General features: G+C 44.3%; 1 protein-coding gene across 1 annotated transcript in view; it reads left to right on the top strand.

Moving 5' to 3' along the window:
* LOC140469280 (uncharacterized) overlaps positions 1–19,970 on the top strand; it is a 63,521-nt gene that overhangs the window by 29,905 nt on the left and 13,646 nt on the right. Inside the window, 1 exon segment of the mRNA XM_072565623.1 lies at positions 10,712–11,714. Coding sequence (XP_072421724.1) covers positions 10,712–11,714 — 1,003 coding nt within the window.

The following is a 19,970-nucleotide window of genomic DNA, read 5'->3' as shown; positions in this document are numbered from 1 at the left end:
AAACAGCAGTGCCCTTTATTTTACACTTGCAAGTGGGTGAGATGTCCAGTGCCTATAAGGTAGAGGACATACACACACCAAGTTAAATTCATACATAATATTTATATGATTTGATGTCTTTTGTTTTACATTGCTCCTCCCCTGTTTACATCGTCCACTTCCCTAAGACCGGCCCCCATTACCCTGTTTACCTCTTGCCATATCCGGCCTTGTCTGTGATAAAATGCTTATTTCTGGTCTCACAAGGCTGTTTGACCTCATCCTGCTATAGGTCATTGTTAGGCATATCCTTTCTTCATCATTATCTACCCCCTCTATCTGTGCCTTTCCCGAGGCCATTCTGATCCCTATGACCCTTTTAATTGGGGTTTGTTCCTGTGTTTTTGTAAATGTGGGAAGCAGATGTTTATACCTACTGTTTGTACAGGCGTATCTAGCTTAACTTCATCCCCTCACAACATCTTATCTACTTGCCCGTAATGTCTGCCATTGTTTTGAAGTCACATTTCATTCTGACATACAGTTTTAGCTAATACAAAAACAATTATATATTTCCTCCACATCGTTTCCATTCTTGTTGACTCAGCTCTTGGCTAAAACAATTACACACTGGTGTGAGTTCATTTTACTTTGTAAAATGGAATTGCAGAACTGCAGAAGTAACATTAATTTACCTATATCCCACAATTTCCCCCTTTTCTTTTAATTACCATTTGTTATCTTCTGCATTTTTCTTTTAGGGGCACTTGTTTCATCAAGGCTGTTTCAATCAGTCTTTGGGTGAGTCCTCGTATACAAGGTATGATACAACAGCCAATGGCCACTAATACCCCGACTACTACTATCAGGGAAGTAAGGATAGAAACCATCATCCCCTTCTACCTTCCAAACCATGATTCAAGCCATCCTGTGAGAGATGTATCTACTCCTGAATTCTCAGCCAGTTCCTCTGCTAAGGTAGTCAATCCCCTTAAGGCCCGATTAATTGAACCATCAGGTGCAGTGTTATTAGGAATAAAGGTACAACAGCTTCCTCCTAACATCACACACACACCCCCTTTTTCTGCTAAAATCATATCAAGGGCGATTCTGTTTTCCCATGCCATCCTACTTGTCGCATCAAGCTGTTCTGATATTCCTTTAACCGCATCTCTTGTATAATTTATAAATCGCTGTTGATTATAGAAAATGTAATTTATCCAATCTACATTTTTATTAATTGTTACCCACCAAAAGAGAGCTGACTCAAAGCCTGCTGCAATCTGGTTACGAGCCTTGAATTCATCAGGTACCCCCCCCCCCCCCCCAGGGACTCCTACAGAATAGAGATAAATCCTGTCATTGAAAGAAGTGTCTAACAGTAATCTCTTACCCCTTCCCTTTTTCCCTTCTTTCTTTTCCTTCTCAAATACCAGGGTAAATGGAATTGCCAATTGTACAATTGCACATATCCCTCTCCAATCTGGAGGTAGCGTGGGTCTCAATATTTTGCCTCCACAGTCCCACCACAGATCTGCTCGGGGAACCTTTAGTGCTGAGTAGTTCCCTCCCTTCTCCGTTTCGGTAACATTCTTAATCTCTGTACATAATTTCAGCTCCCCCAAATCTTTCGACCGACTTGTACCTCGTCTACGCACACACGATGTGTGATTTCCAACTGCGGCAGAAAACAGGGGGGGAGCTTTTACATCTTTCTTCTCCAAGGGAGGGAACATCAGAGATAGGGAGGTACAATTCCTATCATTCCACGCAGTCTCATCCTGATACAGGGCTATCATACATATCATGCCCTTCCTGTCTCGCTTCCACCCGAGTGGAAAGGAAACCACCTGGGCCACTGGCCGACCGGAGGCACATGCATAGCAATTGCTTTTGTTCAGACTTTTCACAGTATACTTTACCCATTCAACCCAGGCATTTGCATCCCGTACCCAGTTTCTATTTCAATGGTCTGTTACAAGTCCTTTACCTCTATAAATTTTACTACTTTAGGATCATCGGGAGGGGTGAAAGATTGTACCTTATTACCCAGTAGTTCTACCCGTTTTCCCTGTCCTACACTAATTCGGAAACAACAGCCCAAGAAATCCTTCCCATTTGCTTTCATTTCTATCCCAAACATTTCATTTCATTGTATCTCATAGGTGCCCCCCCCCAGGATTGTTTCGTGCCATGTGGTTTTCCTTATCGTTAGGTATATTGGGTTACACTTTTTATCAGGACAATCACGAGCTGGTCGGAAGGGGGCCTGGTGTACTGTGACGAGACCATTATACTAAGTACCGTCCCCAAGGCCATCCCCATAGGACTTAAGATGTATCTCAGAGCTGCGGTACTGTCTCTGATTATCTACATCCCCACAATTTACTAAGCCGCATACATCAGCGTCTATTACTTGTGGATTATCAGACTTGGGGACCGTTAATAATACATATGAAAATGATATTTGACAAAATCCCAATACTAAAAGGGCCAGCATCATAATTCTAGCAGCATTCCCAGTATTCTAAACATCATGCTGAAGCACAAAAAGACTTAATATACAATCTTACAGAAATAATCCCGCGCTCGCATCGCCACTGTATAATCAGTTACTCAAAGTCTCTTTAGCCTGAGTTTCAGTGGGTCTTGCGTTGATTCGGCTGTCCAGACTTCTTCCTCAACTGGAGGGTCCACTGGCCCTTTGATCCGAGTGTAGTGAGTCCAGCCTTTCTCCGCTGTCCTTATTGCCATTTCGGTAGTCAAAAGAGCCTGGTACGGCCCTTCCCAGTCCGGCTGCAATTTAGTCTCTGTCCATGATTTTACTAAGATTCAGTTGCCCGGCTGGATGGGATGAACGGTGAATTCAAGGGGTGGAGTCTGTGCCAATAAACCCTGTTTCCTGAGGAAAGACAAAGAGGAGGACAAGCCCAGTATATACTTCTTTAAAAACAAATCTTTAGTTTCGGGAATTGGCAATTCTCCATTCGTTCCCAAGTAAGGTAATCCAAATAAGATTTCATAGGGGGATAGTCCCAAATCTTTCCTTGGGGCTGTTCGTACTCGCAAGAGAGCTATCGGTAAACATTTGGTCCAAGGGAGTCTGGTTCCTATTATCAATTTAGAGAGCTGTCATTTGAGTGTTTGGTTCATTCTCTCAACCTTTCCCGATGATGGTGGGTGCCACGGAGTATGGAACTCCCAGGAAATTCCCAACCCTTTCATTACCCCCTGTAACACTTTAGAGGTAAAGTGAGTTCCTTGGTCGGAATCAATATGGTTCACGAGCCTATATCGGGGAATTATGTGCTCCAATATTGTTTTAGACACTCCATTCGCAGTGGCGGTAGCTATGGGGTATGCCTCAACCCAACCAGATAAATGCTCTACTATGACTAGCATATATTTTAGTCTGCCTACCCTGGGGAGTTCAGTATAATCTACTTGTATACTCTGGAAAAGTCTCAATCCCGGGTCTCTTCCTCCCGGGGTCTGTTTTCTCAAGACTTTCTTATTTACCTTTTTGCATATGATACATCCCTCACATATTTGTTTAGCAATTGTATATATTCCTTTACATCCATATTCCCTAAGAACTAAATCACACATTGCTTGTACTCCCCAATGGCTGCCTTGGTGTAGGACAGCCATAATCTCTCGCATCATCATTTTGTTTAACATTCTCCTTCCATCAGGTAACATCCAATGCCCGTCTGCTGTTTTTACAGCCCCGAAATCTCTCAATTCATTTTCTTCGCTTTCAGTAAATATAGGAGCTTCCCTAGGACTTGGGACAGTAGGTATTAGGGAATGAATCACCACTTCTTGTGGGTTCAGGGCTGCTTCCTTAGCCACTTCATCGGCTAACCTATTTCCCCTAACTTCTAGTTCATTTCCTTTCTGAAGACCATTTACATGCACTACTGCTATTTCTCGGGGAAGTAATAGGGACTCCAAGACCCGTTTAATCAATTCTTCATGTACTAATTCTTTCCCTCGGCTATTGATCAGCCCTCGTTCCTGCCATATCTTACCGAAAGTGTGCACAACACCAAATGCATATTTAGAGTCAGTGTATACTGTTCCCTCTTTATTCTCTAATGGCCTAAGGGCTCTTTCCAATGCATAGAGTTCACAAGTCTGAGCTGACCACCCATTTAGCAACCGTCCTGCCTCCACCACACTACTGTTTGTCCCGTCTACGACTGCATACCCATTATATCTTTTCCCTTCAGTCACCCGGGATGATCCGTCTATAAAAAGTCTAGCCCCTACATGAAGTGGAACATCTCTGAGGTCCATGCGGACCTTAGTTTGGTATTCTATAATGTCAAGGCAATCGTGGCCTGGATTCTGAGGAGAGTCTCCTTCCCCTTTCCAAAGAAAGGCAGCTGGATTTAAACAATTGTCCGTGACCAACACTAGATCATCCTTTTCTATTAATATTGCCTCATATTTCAGAATCCGCGAGTCTGTCAACCATCGCCCAGCTTTTTGATTTAGGATCGTTCTCACTTGGTGTGGAGTGCTTACTATTAGGGCTCCCCCAAATGTAAGCTTTCTGCTTTCCTCCACCAACAGTGCAGTGGCAGCCACAGCCTGCACACACTCAGGCCACCCCCGGGATACTGGATCCAGTAGCTTCAAAAGATATGCTACTGGTTGTCTCATTCCTCCCCACCTCTGGGTCAATACTCCCAAAACCGCTCCCTTATCCACGGTAGCAAAGAGGTGGAAAGGTTTATCTAGAGAAGGTAAGGCTAACACGGGGGCATGGATCAGATCTCTTTTGAGTTTCTCAACTAGTTCTTTTTCCTCATCATCCCAACTTAAACATTTTGGTTCCTCCTCTAATAGTTTGAGATATAATTTCCAAAAATTTGCGTAACTCCCGTTTAGTGCTGGGCAGTGGCATCCCCACTGTTCCCTCTATCCGTTCCGGGCTTATCTTTCGCTTTCCCTCACTAACTAAATCTCCCAAGTATTTCACTTCTTGCTCCACATATTGTAGTTTGTTTTTAGATACTCGCAGTCCCTGCTGACCCAGGAAATTCAATAATTTGTTAGTGGCTTCTACTACTCTTTCTCTTCTTTTTCCTGTTACTAAGAGGTCGTCTACATACTGCAACAGGGTAGTCCCCTTGGGGCTGCTAAATTTCTCCAATACTTGTTCTAACATCTGTCCAAATAAACTCGGGGATTCCGTAAACCCCTGGGGAAGCACAGTACACCGGTATTGCTGTTTCTGTCCTGTCTTAGGGTCTTCCCACTCAAAGGCAAACAAATTCCTACTTTCCTCTGCCAAGGGACAAGCCCAAAAGGCATCCTTTAAATCTATCACACTAAACCATTTGTGGTCATGAGGGATCTCACTTAATAAGGTATAGGGGTTTGACACCACTGGGTGCCTGATCTGTACTATTCGATTCAATGTTCTCAAATCCTGCACCAATCGATATGTTCCATCGGATTTCCGCACTGGTAGTATTGGGGTATTATAAGGAGACATACATGGCTCCAACAGTCCATCTCTAATCAATCCTTCAATTACTGGCTGCAGTCCTCATTTACCTTCTATGGAAATGGGATATTGTCGCTCACAGACAACGTCCCCTTTCCTTTTTAAATTTATATCAAGGGGAGGGATCTGTAATTTTCCACGATTCCCTTCTCTAGCCCATACAATAGGGTCTATCTCTCTCTCCATATCCTCTGTCAACATTGCCATTTGGACAACTAATTCTTTTTCCTGAATTCCAATCTCCAGTCCTAAGAGGATAATTAAATCCCTAATAAGTTACATCCTATATCAGGGATATACAACAGTTCCCCTGTGACCCTATCCTTAGGACCTTCTATCATCATAGGTTCAAATACTGGAACAATAAATCCTTCCCCTTTTACCCCGGAAACAGTAATTGACCGTGTTGACATTCCTACTTTCTTTGGTTTAAAATTCAGCGATGACCGTGCTGCCCCCGTATCTACTCGGAAGACTACCTCTTCCCCACAGGGTCCCACCTTCAGGTTTATCAAGGGTTCCTGGTGGGCCCCCGAAGGCAGGAACCCCTGACACCCCTATTCCTCATCAAAATTCATAAGCGGAATTGCCCTCTCTTCCCTTTTCAGAGCAGGACACTCCCACTTAAAGTGCCCTATCTTTCCGCAATAATAGCATCCTGCCTGTGGAGACCTCCAGCTCTGCCCCTGTCGCTCGAACCCTCTATCAAACGCTCCCCCTTGTCCTCTCTGTACGACATGCTGCCACCCACCGCTCCAGTTGCTCACTATTGGTTCCATTCTTTTCTTAACTACCTCATCAACCGCAGCTACCATCATTTTCACCTTCTGTTTTTGACTCTCATCCTCTCTCTTTACAAACACTTTCTGTGCCTCTCTTAACAATTCATCTAATGGCTTTTCACTCCACCCTTCGATCTACTGTATCTTTCTCTGTATGTCTGGCCATGCCTTTGTCACAAAATGTACTTTCAAAAGACCCTGTGCCACTGGGTCCTCAGGGTTCATTCCAGAATATTTCCGCATTGAGTCTCTTAATCTTTGCAAGAAAGCTGAGTGAGTCTCATCTTTCTCCTGTCTAACTTCAAAGGCTTTAGTCAAATCCTGTGACTTCGGAACTGCCTCTCTTATTCCTTTTAGAACCAGGTCTTTCAATTCCCTCATTCCTTCTTAATACTCTGGGTTTTGATCTTCCCACTGGGGGTCTCTGAGGGGAAACTTCACCTCTCCCTGTCCAGCATCCCCATCTCCAATGGGGTGTTCCCTGTCCCATATTTTAATGGCTGCTCCCCATATAAGTCCCCTTTCTTCCCCAGTAAATAGTATATTCAAAATAGACATTAACTCAGCCCAGGTATACAGACTGGGCCCCAAAAATTGATCAATTTGTTCAGACAACCCTACCGGATCCTCAACCAGGACCTTCATTTCCTTTTTAAATTTTCTGACCTCCCCACTGCTGAGGGGGATACTTACAAACCCAATCTCTTTGTCCCCTATTGGTACCTCCCGAAGGGGATAAGTCATTATGTTCTTCCCCTTTTTCTTTTTTTAAAGAAATATTGCAATATTTCTAGCTCCCCATAACTTCAAACACCAATTCATCAATTCATGCTTGACTAACTTTAAAGCCTGTTCCAAACTTGTAAATATATTTATATATTTAGGTTCATTTATTCAGTATTTAATATTCAAAATGTAAAATGCATACAGTTCTCAATTTTGAAATCCACTGTAATCACCCAGTTTTAGTCCCTTAATTTAAATCCAAAATTAGTTTTCTTAAGTAGTGCTGACCAATCATTGCTCAATTACAATACTATAGGTCTTGAAATAATCAGAGCTGCCTTAAAATTATTTGTCTATTCAAGTTTAAAAAAAAACTTCTAATGCATGAACAATGGCCGAATCCAAGGTCACAGATATTAACCATAGAATTTTGTTTTTATTACAATCTAATGTTGAACTGAAACTTCAACTGTCCTCCATAAATCGCCTTTATGTAAAGATAAAAGAGATTAGTTAGAAACTGATAGTAAGGCAGTCATGACCTGTAAGAAGAACAAGAGTTATCATTCTTTTTTATTTCATAATCTCTATAGAATCCTTAACCTTAAAAGAAATCATGATAAGTTTCCATAATAAGAATCAGATTCAAAACAGTCCCCGAACTCAAGCTCCAGGGAATAAAATGCAAACATTCAATCACCAACAAACAAATGTGCATTCAAACCAAATCACAAAGGGTTAAACTTTCTACCAGCTGTACAGCTCTTTTCATTCTCTCTCTCTCTCTCTCTCTCTCTCTCTCTCACACACTCATTGACATATAAATTCAGATATTTACAAACCCAGTCTTTGTCCGACCTGTATTTTGGCCAGAAGACGGCGGGACGAAGAATGGATTCCTTAGTCCATCAACAATATTTAATCATCTTTTTCCATTGTACAAGTATTATTTTGCCAATTCCACGACATCCTGCCCAAAGGACTTTCTGGAGGTATGTTGTAAGGGACCCCGCCTCCATTTCCATTGCCTCTTCCTTCTTTTGTTTTCCCCGAGGCTTTTTCCTTACCCACGGCACAACCCATATTGAGTTCCTTCGTTAGTCCCTTATTAACTACTAAAACTCAATCCCGGCCACCAAGGCAATACTTAAAAGTCAGGTTTCTTACCTTGGTCTGTGCACAGAATTGCCTGGCCCCTTGTCGCTGTATTTTCTATCGAACGCCTATCCCTGTCTGATTCAGATGTCTCTCCTGTGGGATTCGTACCAGTCGCCCAAGGGAGCAGACCAAACCAGGACACGAGACCGCTCCTCAATGGGGAATGGGACGCGTCTTCCCAGTGTCCAAGGCCAGCCACTCCCCCCGGTGATGGAAGAAAATCCCGGACGAGCCCCCAATTGTGAGAAACAAAGCCCACTCACTTCAATAATTTCAGTCCGAGACAAGATCTGAATCAGCAGTGCCCTTTATGTTACACTTGCAAGTGGGTGAGATGTCCAGTGCCTATAAGGTAGAGGACATACACACACCAAGTTAAATTCATACATAATATTTATATGATTTGATGTCTTTTGTTTTACATTGCTCCTCCCCTGCTTACATCGTCCACTTCCCTAAGACCGGCCCCCATTACCCCTGTTTACCTCTTGCCTTATCCGGCCTTGTCTGTGATAAAATGCTTATTTCTGGTCTCACAAGGCTGTTTGACCTCATCCTGCTGTAGGTCATTGTTAGGCATATCCTTTCTTCATCATTATCTACCCCATCCATCTGTGCCTTTCCCGAGGCCATTCTGATCCCTATGACCCTTTTAATTGGGGTTTGTTCCTGTGTTTTTGTAAAAGTGGGAAGCAGATGTTTATACCTACTGTTTGTACAGGCATATTTAACTTAACTTCATCCCCTCACAACATCTTATCTACTTGCCCGTAATGTCTGCCATTGTTTTGAAGTCACATTTCATTCTGACATACAGTTTTAGCTAATACAAAAACAATTATATATTTCCTCCACATCGTTTCCATTCTTGTTGACTCAGCTCATGGCTAAAACAATTACACACTGGTGTGAGTTCATTTTACTTTGTAAAATGGAATTGCAGAACTGCAGAAGTAACATTAATTTACCTATATCCCACAATTTCCCCCTTTTCTTTTAATTACCATTTGTTATCTTCTGCATTTTTCTTTTAGGGGCACTTGTTTCATCAAGGCTGTTTCAATCAGTCTTTGGGTGAGTCCTCGTATACATCTTTATCAGTTGCAAGGCACAGGGATGCACGTGGTTTCTAGGCGAAAGTGGGTGCTGCAGAGTAGAGAGGTGCTGGAAAAACACAGCAGGTCAGGCAGGAATGATGAATTGCCTTCCTGATGAAGGACTTTTGTCCGAAACGTTGATTTTCCTGCTTCCCGGATGCTGTCTGACCTGCTGTGCTTTTCCAGCGCTACTCTAAGTCAGTGCACATGTTTCTTCCAGGTGTGGGGGTGGGTGGTATAAAGAGGAGCATTTCCACAAACTGAAACCAAAGGAACTGTTTGTCTGTTCTTGATTTCTCCCTTGGACTGATAGTTAATTTTTTTTTGTGAATTTGTTTTAGACGATAATAATTGAGACTGGTGCTGGTAAAGCATAGCAGGTCAGGCAGCATCCGAGGAGCGGGAGCTCCTCGCAACTTCTCTCCTGAATGCACTGACCGTTAACAGCTCGCGTCCCAAACACCACCTTCACGATCCTGTCTACCTTCATCTCCACTTTCAACTAACTGTGAACTTGCACCCCAAGGTCTCCTTTTCAGTAACAATTTCCAGGAACCTACCATTAATTGTGTGAGTCCTACGCTGGTAACATCTTTCGGAAATCAGTGAGACTAGAACTGAGTTGAAAAATGTGGTGCTGGAAAAACACAGCAGGCCAGGCAGCATCCGAGGATCAGGAGAATCGATGTTTTGGGCATAAGCCCTTCTTCAGGAATCCTAGAATTGAGCGCAGTATTCTACAATTGGCCTCATCAATGCCCTACACAGCTGCAAGATAACCAACCTCTGTACTCATAGAATCAAATGAAACAGGACATTTGGCCCATGAGATCACACCAACTGTCCAAAGAGCACCCACCCTATCCCTTTAAACCTGTATGTCTAATCCATCCAACATGTGCATCTTTGGACTGAGAGAGGAAACCAGTACACATGGAGGAGCCCCATGCAGACACGGGGAAAATGTGCACATTCCACACAATGTAGAATCAAACCCAGGTCCATTTATTCTTCAGTGTATGACCAATAAGGACAAATGTGCCCAATGTTGTCTTCTGTGCTCAATGTCCCTGAAACTCAACTTTCCAGGAACAAACATTTGTCATTACCCTCCAGTTTGTCTGAAGGGCGATGGGTAGAAAACACGAACCACATTGGGTCGTAGCTCTATAAAATGCCTATCCTTTCTGCCTGGCTCTCCAACCTTGGTGTTTTCCTGTAGTTTTATGCAAAAACTCATTCCCTTCCCTGAAAGACATTTCCGAATGAGTTCAGTTTTAATGATCTAGCGGTTTTCCCAAGTGACCAGACTGATTTCTCTGTTTCACAGCCTGTGTTCTCTTCTGGTTTCTCCGAATACATTTGTTTTCTGTTTGAAAGGTTGTTTTACAATGAGAGATTTCAAACAAATTCACATCCAGATCTGACAATCACTGTGTTTGTAATAATCTCATTATCTCAGGATTTTGAGCATTGAAGGAAAAAGCACCATTCACACTGGGGAGAAACCCGTATCGTCTGTGTGTGGAAGAGTCTATGAAGATTCATCTGAAATGTCCAAAAGCCAGCGCAGTCACACTGGGGAGAGACCATGGAAGTGTAGGGATTGTGGGAAGGGATTTTTTTACCCATCCTGTCTGGAAACTCACCAACTCAGTCACACTGGAGAGAAGCCATTCACCTGCTCGGATTGTGGGATGGGATTCACTCAGTCATCCCACATGCTGACACACCAGCGAGCTCATACGGGGGAGAGACCATTCACCTGCTCAGAGTGTGGGAAAGGATTCAGTCAGTCATCCCACCTGCAGATGGACCAGCGAGTCCACACTGGGGAGAGACCATTCACTTGCTCTGATTGTGGGTCGAGATTCACTCAGTTATCCAGCCTTCAGGTACACCAGTGAGTCCACACTGGTGACAGACCGTTCACCTGCTCCCAGTGTGGGGTGGGTTTCACTCGGTCATTCAGCCTGCGGATACACCAGCGACTCCACACTGGAGAGAGACCATTCACTTGCTCCGATTGTGGGCAGGGGTTCACTCAGTCATCCAGCCTGCAGTTACACCAGCGAGTTCACACTGGGGAGAAACCATTCACCTGTTCTGAATGTGGGAAAGGATTTGCTCGGTCATCCCACCTGCTGATACACCAGCGGGTTCACACTGGGGAGAGATCGTTCACCTGTCCTGAATGTGGGAAAGGATTTGTGCAGTCATCCAAACTACAGATACACCAGCGAGTTCACACTGGGGAGAAACCATTCACCTGTCCGGAATGTAGAAAGTGGTTCATTTGCTCCCCTAAACTGCTGGAACACAAGGGGAAGAAACTATTCATTTGCTCTGCTTGTAGGAAGAGGTTTAGCCAATCATGCAACCTGCAGAGACACCAGCGACTTCACACTGGTGAGAAATATTCAGAATCAACTCACCAGCTGATGCACCAGTGAGTTCGCTCAGGGGAGAGACCTTTCACTTGTTCCACATATGAATGGTATTCACTGTCATCCAAACTGTTAGCATACCAGTGAAATGACACTGGCTGGGTCATGTTCACCTGCTCTGTTTGTGTAAATGGATTTACTATGTGCAAATGCATCGGCAAATTCACAAAGAATCATAGGTGAAGGATTTTGCTTTTCCTTACACCAAAGACTGTACCTTGGTCATTGGGCTGTTTGTATTGATATAAATAAACTCAGCTGTGTTAAAGGGGCTGACAATGTAGGTAAATGTTGATATAATTGTGTATATGTATGTTATGTTTTGAAAATGATCACATTGTCACTGTACATCAACACATTTACACTGGGTAAAGACTATCCACAATGAGTGTTCTATTAATGATCAGTGTTGCATTTTGATGCTGTTATTGTTAATGTTCAAATCATGTTTTCCGGAACTTTTTCCGATGATGGCTGCAATGAGTTCCTGACTATCTGACAGTGGTGGATTTGATGCTGCTTTTGTCTATGTTCAGAATCAGGTCCAGAAGATGTGGTTTGATGATATTTATAAACACCACAGGTTCAGTGACCTTTTTGGGATACAAATTATATACACCAGCTTTTCATTGAATCCATGTTGCATCAAGTCTACCTCTTTCTGAGTGCCTTAGAGATAAGATAATCATGTGTACACTTCATCTGAGCAGTTGGGTGAAGACACATCCAAAGTGAGATATAGCTTGTAATGGTGGGAATTTAGTTATCAGTGCTGTTGGGTGGTGTTTAACCTAACGTGGCAAGGGGATGGAATCTAAAGACAATCAATAAATGTTTCAGGAAGGCATGGACATGACAAGCCAGTTAAGGTACAAGGGAGTTTAACATAGTTGAATGGCATTGATTTTAATGCTGAGTTTGATGAACAAGGCAGAAAAATTAAGGAGCTGAAAATGTGTTGCTGGAAAAGCGCAGCAGGTCAGGCAGCATCCAAGGAACCGGAGAATAGATGTTTCGGGCATAAGCCCTTCTTCAGGAATGAGGAAAGTGTGTCCAGCAGGCTAAGATAAAAGGTAGGGAGGAGGGACTTGGGGGGGTAGAAAATGCAATAGGTGGAAGGAGGTCAAGGTGAGGGTGATAGGCTGGAGTGGTGTGGGGGCGGAGAGGTCAGGAAGAAGATTGCAGGTTAGGAAGGTGGTGCTGAGTTCAAGGGATTTGACTGAGACAAGGTGGGGGGAGGGGAAATAAGGAAACTGGAGAAATCTGAGTTCATCCCTTGTGGTTGGAGGGTTCCTAGGCGGAAGATGAGGCACTCTTCCTCCAACCGTCGTGTTGCTATGGTCTGGCGATGGAGGAGTCCAAGGACCTCCATGTCCTTGGTGGAGTGGGAGGGGGAGTTGAAGTATTGAGCTACGGGGTGGTTGGGTTGGTTGGTCCGGGTGTCCAAGAGGTGTTCTCTGAAACGTTCCGCAAGTAGGCGGCCTGTCTCCCCAATATAGAGGAGGCCGCAGCGGATGCAATAGATGATGTGTGTGGAGGTGCAGGTGAATTTGTGGCGGATATGGAAGTATTCCTTGGGGCCTTGGAGGGAAATAAGGGGGGAGGTGTGAGCGCAAGTTTTGCATTTCTTGCAGTTGCAGGGGAAGGTGCCGGGAGTGGAGGTTGGGTTGGTGGGGGGTGTGGACCTGACGAGGGAGTCACGGAGGGAGTGGTCTTTTTGGAACGCTGATAGGGGAGGGAAGGGAAATATATATCCCTGGTGGTGGGGTCCGTTTGGAGGTGGCGGAAATGACGGCGGATGATACGCTGTACATGGAGGTTGGTGGGGTGGTAGGTGAGCACCAGTGGGGTTCTGTCCTGGTGGCGGTTGGAGGGGTGGGGCTCAAGGGCGGAGGAGCGCAAAGTGGAGGAGATGTGGTGGAGGGTATCGTCGATCACGTCTGGGGGGAAATTCCGGTCCTTGAAGAAGGAGGCCATCTGGATTGTACGGTTTTGGAACTGGTCCTCCTGGGAGCAAATGTGGCGGAGACTAAGGAATTGGGAATATGGGATGGCGTTTTTACAGGGGGCAGGGTGGGAGGAGGTATAGTCTAGGTAGCTGTGGGAGTCGGTCAGTTTATAGTAAATGTCCGTGTTGATTCGGTCGCCCGAGATAGAAATGGAAAGGTCTAGGAAGGGGAGGGAGGAGTCTGAGACGGTTCAGGTGAATTTGAGGTCGGGGTGGAAGGTGTTGGTAAAGTGGATGAACTGTTCAACCTCCTCGTGGGAGCACGAGGCAGCGCCGATACAGTCATCGATGTAGCGGAGGAAAAGGTGGGGGGTGGTGCCAGTGTGGCTGCGGAAGATGGACTGTTCCACATATCCTACGAAGAGGTGGGCATAGCTGGGGCCCATGTGGGTGCCCATGGCTACTCCTTTGGTTTGGAGGAAGTGGGAGGATTGGAAAGAGAAGTTGTTCAGGGTGAGGACCAGTTCAGTCAGTCGAAGGAGAGTGTCAGTGGAAGGGTACTGGTTGGTGCGGAGGGCTTTGAGTCCTTCGTGATGGGGGATGGAGGTGTACAGGGACTGGATGTCCATGGTGAAGATAAGGCGTTGGGGACCGGGGAAGCTAAAATCATGGGAGGAGTTGGAGGGCGTGGGTGGTGTCCCGAATGTAGGTGGGGAGTTCTTGGACTAAGGGGGACAGGACCATGTCGAGGTATGCAGAGATGAGTTCAGTGGGGCAGGAGCAGGCTGAGACAATGGGTCGGCCGGGACAGTCAGGTTTGTGGATTTTGGGCAGGAGGTAGAAACGGGTGGTGCGGGGTTGTGGGACTATGAGGTTGGAGGCGGTGGATGGGAGATCCCCTGAAGTGATGAGGTTATGGATGGTCTGTGAGATGATGGTTTGGTGGTGGGAGGTGGGGTCATGGTCAAGGGGGCAGTAGGAGGAGGGGTCCGCGAGCTGGCGTTCAGCCTCAGCGTCCACGAGCTGGTGTTTAGCCTCAGCTGACTGACCTGCTGCGCTTTTCCAGCAACACATTTTCAGCTCTGATCTCCAGCATCTGCAGTCCTCACTTTCTCCCAGAAAAATTAAGGATGCAAATTAAATCATGGGACTATGATGACATTGCTGTCACTGAGACATGGTTGAGAGAGAGGCAGGATTGGAGGCTCAGTACTCCAGGATATAGGGTCTTCATGTGAGACAGTGGAGGAGGCAGAAGATGAGGGGGTGTCACCATTATGTTCAGGGTATTTATTACAATTTCAAAAACTCTTTCAATAAACCCATTTGGGTGGAAGAACGGGTAAAGAGGGAAATTTCAGGGAAGTGTTAATGTAATAGGGTGGTCATAGCAGGGAATTTCAACTTCCTCAGCATTAACCTTTGGAGATGCTGTTGGACTGGGGTGTACAAAGTTAAAAATCACACAACACCAGATTATAGTCTAACAGGTTTAATTGGAAGCACTAGCTTTTGGATCACTGCTCCTTCATCAGGTGGTAGTGGAATACACGATCTTAAGACACAGAATTTATAGCCTGTTGGACTATAACCTGGTGTTGTGTGATTTTTAGCATTAACTTTGGTCATCATAGTGTGATAGATTTAGAGGAACTTTTAAAATAGATTCAGTACAGCTTTTGAAGCCAGTATCTGGAAGTCTCAACAAGGAAGGGGCAGGTCCTGGACTTAACATTAGGTAACCAAGTCAGACAAGTGGTAGAAATATCAGTGGGGGATCATTTTGCAGAGTTATCGTAACTCTGGAAAAGATTCCGCATTGTTATAGAAAAGGAAAAGGATGGTTCTGTAAGTTCCAAATTGGTTTGTTTTAATAAAACCAGATATGATTTGGCCAGAGTGCACAGGGAGGAGATATTTTTCAGGTTAATGTATAAAAGGGAATTTAAATGGGGAGGTAAGGAGAGCTATAAGGGGAATAGGAATTGATACAGCCGGGTAAAATAAAGCAAAATGCTCAGTTGTTTTACCGGTAGTTTAATGGTTAAAGGATAATGGGAGAATGAGGGAAGCGCATTGAGGACCACAGAGGTAATCTATGTGTGGAACTAGAGAATGTAGGCCTGGTTCAAAATGAATACTGTATGTCAGTGTTCACTCTTGAGAGGCGAATCGGGGAGAATATTTGTGATAGAATTTATAGAAATTTGCACAGAGAGAGGAGGAGGTTCAGCGTCATCTGGCAGGCTTAAATGTACATAAAGCTCCAGTGTCAGGTGAAATGCATTCGACATTATTGTGATGATTAACCTGTTCGGATGAAATGGCAGGGCCACGTGCAAAAATTTTCATTTCCCCTCTGATTACAGGAAAGCTGCAAGAGGATTGAGGGAGGGTCAAAGTGGAACTTTTATTCAAGAACAGAGCAGGGAATGAACTGTGAAACTGCAAGCCAGTCAGCCTCACCTTGGTGGTGGGGAGACTATTGGAAGTTATTCTGAGGGCCAGGTTTTATTTGCATTTGGAGAGAGATTTAATCACGGACAGTCTGCCTGTATTTTTTTAAAGTAATCATGTCTGACCAACTTGATTCAGTTTTTTTGATTTGATACAATTGGATACAAATGAATACTTATGTAGCCTCCCTGGACATTTAGGCTTTTGATATGTTCTTGCATGGAACACTAATCTCAAAGGTAACAGCCCATTGCATCTAGTGAAATTTGGTCAGTTGGATCCACAATTCGCTGAGTGGCAGGAAGCAGTGGGTAATCATCAAGAAATATTTTTCTGACTGGAGTTCTGTGTCCAGTGGCTTGTCTCAGTTGTGTGTTTGGCCTTTACTGTTTCTGGTTTATAAATGACTTCTGTAAATCTCTTAGACTTGAATGTAGGAGGGTTAATCACTTAGTTTGCAGATGATACAAAAGTAACGGGTGGCAAATAGGGTAGCCTTAGCTTACAGGAGGGGATAGACGGGCTGGTCAGGTGGGCTGATCGGTGGTAAATTGATTTTCAATCTGGATTAGTGAGAAGCAACATATTTGGACAGGATAATTTATTCATTGCATTTGGCTGTTATCCATGAGGTTAGTAGACCAGCCAGGGAAGGAAGAACACATTTTGTTTTCTCAGAAGGATATTCAGTGACACAGTCCTGGCTAGTCAATGGGATTTTGGCAGCAAGATAATTCTGCTCAAATGTTGCTTGGTCCACAGTTAGACCTCAAAAGACAGCTTCTAATGTATGGTGCTGCAAATTATGAAAGAAAATGGAATGTTGACCTTAATTGCTAATTGAACAGCAGATTTTTTACCAGCTGAGTTAACCTGGCCTCCTATAAGCGAGTCTTTGAATCCTATTTTATAGTATTAGAAATGTGTTTTTCGCTGATCGCTTTGAAATTTCTGTCTGCAAATCTTTCCCTTCCAATATTATATTTTTTAAAGTTATCACTGGTGCAGGTGGTGCAGGGTAATAATTCCGAATAGGCAATTCTAGTTTCTAGGTCACATTCTCTTTTAATCCCAAAAACAAAATTACCTGCCCATGTACTCTCCCTTCCTTGAAGAAAGTGAGGACTGCAGATGCTGGAGATCAGGGTTGAGAGTGTGGTGCTGGAAAAGCACAGCAGGTCAGGCAGCATCTGAGGAGCAGGACAATCGACGAAACATCCTTGTGCATCTGCTTTAGATGTTTCACATAAACAGTTCGGTCATTATCCTTCAGTATTTCGCAATCGTCTTCAGGTTTGGAAATTGTAAAAATTCTCGACGTCCCATATTGTGCTAATAGACTTTTGAGTTTTGTTGAGGAAAGATATAATGGCTACAATCTGCAAGGTTACTGGTTTTGCACTGTAAGGTCTGCTCAACAAATTGAGTTTCTGAAAGCTATCTGCCAGATAAAATATGTCTGCCTTAGCATCAATACATCTTTTTACATAGTTTCAATCATATCTGATAGAGAGCATGCTTAAAAATGTGTTGCTGGAAAAGCACAGCAGGTCAGGCAGCATCAAAGGAGCAGGAGAATTGACGTTTCGGGCATAAGCCCTTCGTCAGGAATGAGGAGGGTGTGCCAAGCAGGCTAAGATAAAAGGTAGGGAGGAGGGACTTGGGGGAGGGGCGTTCAGAATGTGATAGGTGTAAGGAGGTTAAGGTGAGGGTGATACGCCGGAGAGGGGGTGGGGCGGAGGGGTCGGGAAGAAGGTTGCAGGTCATGACGGCGGTGCTGAGTCTGAGGGTTGGGACTGAGAAAAGATGGGGGGGAGGGGAAATGAAGAAGCTGGAGAAATCTGCATTCATCCCTTGTGTTGGAGGGTTCCTAGGCGGAAGATGAGGCGCTCTTCCTCCAGGCGTTGTATTGCCATGGTCTGGCGATGGAGGAGGCCAAGGTCCTGCATGTCCTTGGCGGAGTGGGAGGGGGAGTTAAAGTGTTCAGCATTGGGGTGGTTGGGTTGGTTGATGCGGGTGTCCCAGAGATGTTCTCTGAAACGTTCCGCAAGTAGGCGGCCTGTCTCCCCAATGTATAGGAGGCCACATCGGGTGCAGCGGATGCAGTAAATGATGTGTGTGGAGGTGCAGCTGAATTTGTGGTGGATATGGAAGGATCCTTTGGGGCCTTGGAGGGAAGTGAGGGGGGAGGTGCGGGCGCAACTTTGCATTTCTTGCGGTTGCGGGGGATGGTGCTGGGAGTGGAGGTTGGGTTGGTGGGGGGGTGTGGATCTGACGAAGGAGTTGCGGAGGGAGTGGTCTTTCTGGAACGCTGATAGGGGTGGGGAGGGAAATATATGCTTGGTGGTGGGGTCTGTTTGGAGGTGACGGAAATGACGAAGGATGATACGATGTATCTGGAGGTTGGTGGGGTGGTAGGTGAGGACCAGTGGGGTTCTGTCCTGGTGGTGATTGGAGGGATGGGGTTTGAGGGCGGAGGAGCAGGAAGTGGAGGAGATGCGGTGGAGAGCATCATGATTGAAACTATGGTGTCCCAGAGTGTAACAAAATGTTGAAGACAGTTTCCCTTGGAAAGCCACCTTGCCTTGGTACGCAGCTGCAGTATCCAGAAGTTGTCTTTTCTTCACACAGCTACCAAAAAGACAATCCTGAAGGGTATGGGATTTGAAGAAGTTTACAGCCTTTATGACAACTGAAAGCGTAAGATTGAGATATCCTCCTAAGTTTTTAGCTACTAGGTGCTCCCTGTGAATGATTCAATGAATAGCAAAGACAGAAGGTGTAACTCTTTTTAGATAGATGAATCCTCTGTATTGATCAACCATAGAAGTGGCACCATCAGTTGCACAGACAATTATATTCTTCACTGGAATATTGTTTTTGCTTAAGTAACAGTTAACTTCTTCAAAAACATACAGTCCCTTAGTATTTGCTTTAATCCTCCTGGCAAACAACATCTCTTCCCTTAGTTTGTTTCTGTTCCAGAATCTCTCATAAGCCATGAGAATAGCGTTGTTATGTTGTAAACTGGTTTTGTGTAATTATAAAGAGAATTTCTTGGATTGATCAATCCCTCTTCAATGTCCTGTACCATCTCATTGATTCTTCTGGGAACAGTAGAACTACTCAAAGGAATTGCCTGAATTGCTTCTTTGGCACTGGAATTCATGACCTCATATTATTATGAACACTGAAGGTAGGGTAAGTGATTCACTGATGTGGCGAGCATTTCCAGTTTAGCAATCAGTTTACCAATTTTGCATGTGCAACAAGACCCTTCTCTAATCTCCGTGATGTTTGAGTAAGCATTTGTTTCATCGTTGGCATTCTGTCGAAATTAATTCCAAAGTTTTTTTGAAGACATCTCAGGGTTTATCCTTTTAATCTAGATGTGAGGTATCTGACTTTTTTCAATTTGCTTGACCTCATGCTTTCATTTGACAATGTAGTCCTGCAGTTTAAACACAGAGGCAAAGATGGGTTTTGTGGAGATGTTAAATATTTGACTGAACACTGCTGATACTTATTTTTGCCAAGCACTCATAGGTAGAATTATTTCTGAAAATAATACAAATAATCATTAGGCACTTACGAGAAAAATGAGTAAACGAACTAGGATACAAAAGGCCTAGCAAGACATGCTGCCTTTCTGAAAATGAAGTATGGCGATAATAGATGCGAGAACCCTTGATTGAATTCATTAACACAGTGCAGTCTGATTCATGACAGACTCGGAAGTGAGGCTGTGTGGGAGGAGCTTAAACAATTAACTTACCAGGTGCACCAAATTAAAATGGTGTGTTGGAAAGATATTATAAACAGGAGGGTAACTATTGACTCCAGTGAAGATTGTTG

Source organism: Chiloscyllium punctatum, chromosome 49 (genome assembly GCF_047496795.1).
Source record: "Chiloscyllium punctatum isolate Juve2018m chromosome 49, sChiPun1.3, whole genome shotgun sequence".
Classification (NCBI taxonomy): Eukaryota; Metazoa; Chordata; class Chondrichthyes; order Orectolobiformes; family Hemiscylliidae; genus Chiloscyllium; species Chiloscyllium punctatum.
This window is presented reverse-complemented; position numbering and strand designations above follow the sequence as displayed.